The sequence below is a fragment of the Glycine max genome, chromosome 20, assembly GCF_000004515.6.
Source record: "Glycine max cultivar Williams 82 chromosome 20, Glycine_max_v4.0, whole genome shotgun sequence".
NCBI lineage: Eukaryota > Viridiplantae > Streptophyta > Magnoliopsida > Fabales > Fabaceae > Glycine > Glycine max.
The window spans coordinates 40,470,569-40,476,112 of record NC_038256.2 but is presented as its reverse complement, the minus strand read 5'-3'; the positions used below and the strand labels follow the sequence as shown (position 1 = coordinate 40,476,112).

Genomic DNA, 5,544 nt, shown 5'->3' with positions numbered 1-5,544 from the left:
TATATATCTAAATATAAACTATTCAGTCATCAACACATGTTAATGACTGAACAATTAGTAATATTTTTATTTTTTAAATGCATTTTTTTGTTTTCTAAAAAATTATTTTTTCTCACTTTTTTTTATTAAAAAATTGTGCATTGCATGAATTCCAATACTAGTTCAATAAATATGTCAAGAATCATAATGTAGCTAAACAACAAATGAGATAACGTCATTTTTAATTGAACAATTAAAATGTTCCTGAATGTGCATCTTTTCGGTTCTCATCGGATTCTTGTAACACCCTTTCAATTTCATGATCATTTCAACAGAAAAATACAAACTATTGAAACGCAGCTTTAATTTTTCTGAATTAACCTATGCATAGCAATGTCTTCACTCCTTTATGCGAAGAACTTGTTCTTTAATTGATTCTTCATTTCAATACCAATCCAGCTCTTTGAGAACAGCCGATTTCAATTAATAAAACAAAATAATACTACAATCACATGTCTTTAAAAAAAATTGAAAAATAAAATCATTTACCTATCATTTACCTAAGTTACCTCTAGGCTTTACAATTGTTAAGAAAATCATATCAATTCTTTCTTTAGAGCACTGGGATGACTGTCACCCTTCCATGGATCTAGTTTTCTTCTTATGCTCACCTTAAAATCTCATAAATATTTAATGCCCAATTTTCAATATATAGCAGAACTTAATAGAGCCATTTTTGGAATTTGGCACGGTGTATTGGTTCCAGTCTACATCTTCGAAAAGCAATTGCATTAGAGCAAACGGGAATTGAATGCTACTAAATTTTCATTACATCTTTTGTACAAAGTATGGAAGTCTACATCATCAAAGTTTGACAAAGATAGTTCAAACTTTAAAGCATACTAAATTGACTGTTCAAAAGAAAAGAGCAATGGCAAGAAAAAAGGAAAATGTTCAAAAGAAAAAGGGCTATAGCAAAAGAAAAAAGATACACTGGGCAGAGATTGTTCCGTACTTTACAGTTTAACCATGAGGATAACAATGACTTGATGAAGCTTTCAACATTCCTACAGATATCTAAAATGGAGATTAAATCCTACTTTTCTTCCCACACATATCTCTTGTAACTATTCACAAGCCAGTTTTGTATCAAAGCTAGTCAAGCATATGGCAAAAGCCTGAAATGCAGAGAGGGGGTATCGATAGTCCATTGTAAACATATCCTTGCCAACCTTGCCAAACTGAAGAATGATCTTGTCAGGGTCAGAAGAAGATTGTGTTGGCTGAGATGGTGTAGGTCCTGTTCCTGTAGTAACAATGGCTGGTGGTGGTGTCGCAGCAATCAGCTGAAAATTCTTGACAGAGGCAACAGTGACCCTTCCTCTAAAGTTGAGGCACCAACATTGCAGCTGTTCATGCCACCTTGGAGACTTGTTCTTGAGAACTAGTGGTCTTACCTTTCCCTCCTCATCTTCATTGCCAATCCCCATGATGTCGGAGAATCTAGAGCTGCTAAACTCAGTTGAATTGTCAATTGATTTTGAGAAGGATATACTCCGGAAAGAATCCTCAAGGGCACGGGGAAGGAGCTCTGGCTGGCCCGGGACAATGCCATTAGGCTCCATGGATGATGCAGGAATTGAGTACATTGTGCAATTCATCCTTCGTGGCCCCCTAGTACCAAGGACATTCAACTCATAGGTGACATGGGCAATATTGTAGCTGCCACTAGGGACCTTTGGAGAAACCTTTTTTGAAAACCTACGGCTGCGGCCAGGTGGAGACAGCATAGCATTGTGGTAGGGAGGTTGTGTATCATAAATTATAAACTTGGTGCCAAGAAAATTTGACCTGAAACCAGGAGAATGTAATACAGTATAAGTGCATAATGACAAGAAAGTACAGAAACAATTGATTTCTAGAACACCTTGGATTATGGTCTAAAACAATTATGCATAGCCTTAGATCTTATACAATTCAATGATTGTTAGTGCAAAATGAATGTCAAGTAGGTCCCAAAAGAGTACCAAAAATTAAGTCTTACCTCAGTTTTCCAATGTAAGTACTACTAGATCTCGATATGTTATCTGCATCCATTGATATAATATACTCTGTGCAAGTTGTTCTTCTTGTCCGTTTTGCAGAGAGAAGAAACTTTCCATTTTCAACAAGCAAGGCTGCAGGAGCAGAACAGACTTATGAGTCCAAAACAGGTCCAAAAGACAACAACTTGCAGGAACATAAAATTGCCAAATGCATAATTATACAGCATATAGTAGCAGCAACACAGTTGTCAACTCAAAATAAGGAACTAATTATGACAACATAGCAATTATTGAACCAAAATACATTAGGTAGGATAGACCACAAAGCATGAACTATTTGCTAATAATTATAGTGAACCTAAACCATAGACATGCATCACACACCACTAAAACATTAGCTAAGCTAACAAGCAAAATAGAATAAAAATACACCTAGTTACCAAGGATGAATTATTGAAATGGATTATATGACCACTTGTAAACAATAACAATAAGCAATTAAGCATGATGTGGCATCAGCACACCCAATCCTAGAGTAACTTCGTAAACCATTAGCTATTATCATAAACTTCAATAAATAAGCACAAGAAACTCATAAGTGGGCCACAGCAAAGAATTTGACCATCATATGTGACACTTGCCATATATCTAAATTGCACAAATAAGAACTTAGTTTCCATGAAAATTTAATTACGGCAAACAATTCCCACTGTCACTTGGAAGCAGTTAGTAAGATCTAGTTAATGGTAGCAAAGGTTGCAATTTATTGAGTAGATTTGCATTCAAACGTCATGAGCTATCAATACAAGAAAGCATCCACTTGATTCCATCACTTTTCACCAATCCAAACATAGAAATGAATATCATATTCAATTTAGCAAAATCGAAAATCAAGTAAACATAAATAAATTCTACATTCAGCCTAGATTCACAAGGAAAAAAAAATTCAACACATATCAAATGCCATAAGTACATAAATTATACAATAAAAAAAATCACAAAACAAGATGATTATATAAATCCATATAAGTTAGGTGTGAACAGCAGAAAACTTACCAGGACTAAGGCAAAGGAAGAGGTGGTATGTCAGCTTAGATTTGTCTCTCTTGATGAAACACTGAATGGGTCCATCCCTATGCCCAGGCTGTAAACAAGAATCAACCAAGCATAAAAATGTAAACTTCAGTCATGGTACAAATTTCATATTTTAATTATTTTAGACATATTTTAGGCACAGGATAGAAGAACAAGAAAATCTTACCTGCTTCAAGGAAACAGGGAAAGTAATCTTCCCACAGAATTCAGGACTGCTGACAATTTCTTTGCACATTTCTCTCCAGGACTTGCACACGGCAGCACATGCAACCACATGCTTACGACCAGGCCATGTACTCTCGCTTGCTTCCAATCTATTAATAACATCACGAAGAAGCTCCGGAGGAAGGCTAGCCCACCGGCTGTTCTGTATAACCGGTGGCTGATCCTGCAACTCGTGGACCGAACTGCGTGACTTGCCCCTGTTATGGCCAGGAAGCCTTACCTCAAAACTTCTCCTTGATAGGCTTCCAAAGCCATCCCTTACATCACGAACTATGCTGCGGAAGGACATTTGTTCTAATATACTCACAGCCCAGAACTTAATATATATAGCCAAATTGCCACTAAAAGAATGAATGTTCCACTCTTGTCACTTAGAGGTTGTCACAACTGAAACCTAAGAGGAGTGAGAAGCTGCAAATAAACCAACTTTATTTTAAATTCCATCTTCAATGCTTAGTGATCAAGAAACAAAGAGAAGGAAGACAGATAGGGTAAAGCACAAAGTGGAATGAATAAAAAAAACCAAAGATTCTCATAAAAGAAAGCCCCCACATGGACCTAAAGGCTAAAACAACCTAAAATTCCATACTTTTGTCAGAAACATGTTTTTGGCGGGTTTTAAACCTGATTTTGTTCCAGTCCTCAATCTAACTTAACAAAAGAGCAATTGAACAAAAAAAAAAAAAAACATTTTATATTAACTTCAACTATATGTAACTGCATAAGGGAATCTAATTGCCCTAATTTTAGTTTATCTTTTTCTCTTTCCTTTGAGTTTGTTCGGGAAGTAACAAGGTCGCGAATCAAATGAAATGACCCCTCACACGCATATAAGAAGAAAATAAGGGTCCTCTCTCTAAAACACATAGATCAGAGAACATAAGAGATCTTTAAAGAGCACAAAAATAGATCAGAGCTCTAAACAACAACTTTACTATTCACCAAATAACAAGAACCCAGTAAGAATTCCAGAACCAAAACACAATTTTTTTAGTATTTTCTTTTGTTTTATGAAAATTCTCAAAATTACACACCAAAAACAGCAGAAAACCAGGGGTTACCCAAATATAAAATTTACAAAACCAACAGTCCTAGACTAAAAAAAATAGAAACTTCCAAAAGCAAGAAAAGAAAAAACAGAAGAATAAAAGAATCGAAAGTCACAAATCATACCCTTAAAACATCTGGGTCTCGAAGTCTCCCATACCCCAATCTCGGCGAAGAAAAAAAATATAGCATAAATGGAGAAAAATTAAAAAAGAAAAGAAATTTAAAAGAAGAAAGGTGCGTCCATAAACATGGCATCACAGAACAGAAGGCGCATCATAATAGATTTAGATGAAGAGGTAGCTGACTAACCGTGATGTTCCAAAGTTTGGTCAGATAACACGTTTTTAGATCCTCCCGTGCTTCACAATTCTCTCTCTCACACACTTTTCTTTTCTCTATCTAACTCAAAGGCTGACTCTGGACGAGACGCGGACTCTATGCCTTCATTAAATCCAACCCACTGCTTAATTATTATTATTATTATTATACCAAAAACTGCTTTATTATTATTTACCTTAGTTATTACTTTATTTTATTACTATCGTAAATTCCTAACTAAATATACTAATTTAGGTACTCTATTTTAAATAATTTCATCGTTGTTTTAAGTGCAATAATTTTTTACTCATACAATTAAAATTAATTAATTTTTATCTTTGAAAATTAAAAAGTTTACAATAATTCACCTTCACTACACTGTTTAATCAATTAAGTTATAACTCAACATATTTAAATTACCTAAATTATTGAAGTACTAAGATCTTATGTTAGATGCTTAGATATCACCGATTTTGGTCTTGTGGTATAATAATGAATTTCCTTAGTGTGAAGTTGCGGGAAAATTACAGTTTTGACCTTGACGGTTGACCTTTAGAACTTACTACTAACGATAAGTGTGGTGGGGGTGTGGGTGAGCTCATACTTCACGCTTTGTCTACGAGGGGGTCGGATAGCATGCGATCGGTATACGGAGATTTAAGATGATCACGCAACAGTTTGTCATTGTGAATAAATAAATAGTGTATGAATGTTATTGATGTTTAATTAGTTACTATAAATTATTATTTTATAGTAGATTTATTGGTTTTTATATAAAAAATATCTTAAATTCATATTAATAATATTTTTTATTGATTAAGAGCATATAATT

General features: G+C 34.5%; 1 protein-coding gene across 2 annotated transcripts; it reads right to left on the bottom strand.

Annotated features, from left to right (window-relative positions):
• Nucleotides 1-786: 786 nt before the first annotated feature.
• On the bottom strand, nucleotides 787-5,171 carry LOC100817532 (tubby-like F-box protein 8). 2 transcript variants are annotated; one of them, XM_003556105.4, is made up of 5 exons: nucleotides 4,704-5,171; nucleotides 3,286-3,755; nucleotides 3,081-3,168; nucleotides 2,024-2,156; nucleotides 787-1,830 (listed from the first exon to the last, which is right to left on the bottom strand). In XM_003556105.4, exons 2-5 carry the CDS (start codon nucleotides 3,631-3,633, stop codon nucleotides 1,107-1,109), a joined length of 1,293 nt encoding a protein of 430 aa, XP_003556153.1. In that variant the 5' UTR covers nucleotides 3,634-3,755; nucleotides 4,704-5,171; the 3' UTR covers nucleotides 787-1,106. The 2 variants fall into 2 exon arrangements, with proteins under 2 accessions (XP_003556153.1, XP_006606165.1); XM_006606102.3 differs by having other exon boundaries at nucleotides 4,518-4,828.
• Between the last annotated feature and the right edge of the window lie 373 nt (nucleotides 5,172-5,544).

Coding starts and splice junctions, on each gene's coding strand:
- LOC100817532 (XM_003556105.4), bottom strand. CDS start 3,633: ATGTCCTTCCGCAGCATAGTTCGTGATGTAAGGGATGGCTTTGGAAGC. Junction 3,169..3,285: donor TCCCTGTTTCCTTGAAGCAG/GTAAGATTTTCT, acceptor TCTTGTTTACAG/CCTGGGCATAGGGATGGACC. Junction 1,831..2,023: donor ACTTACATTGGAAAACTGAG/GTAAGACTTAAT, acceptor TCCTGGTTTCAG/GTCAAATTTTCTTGGCACCA.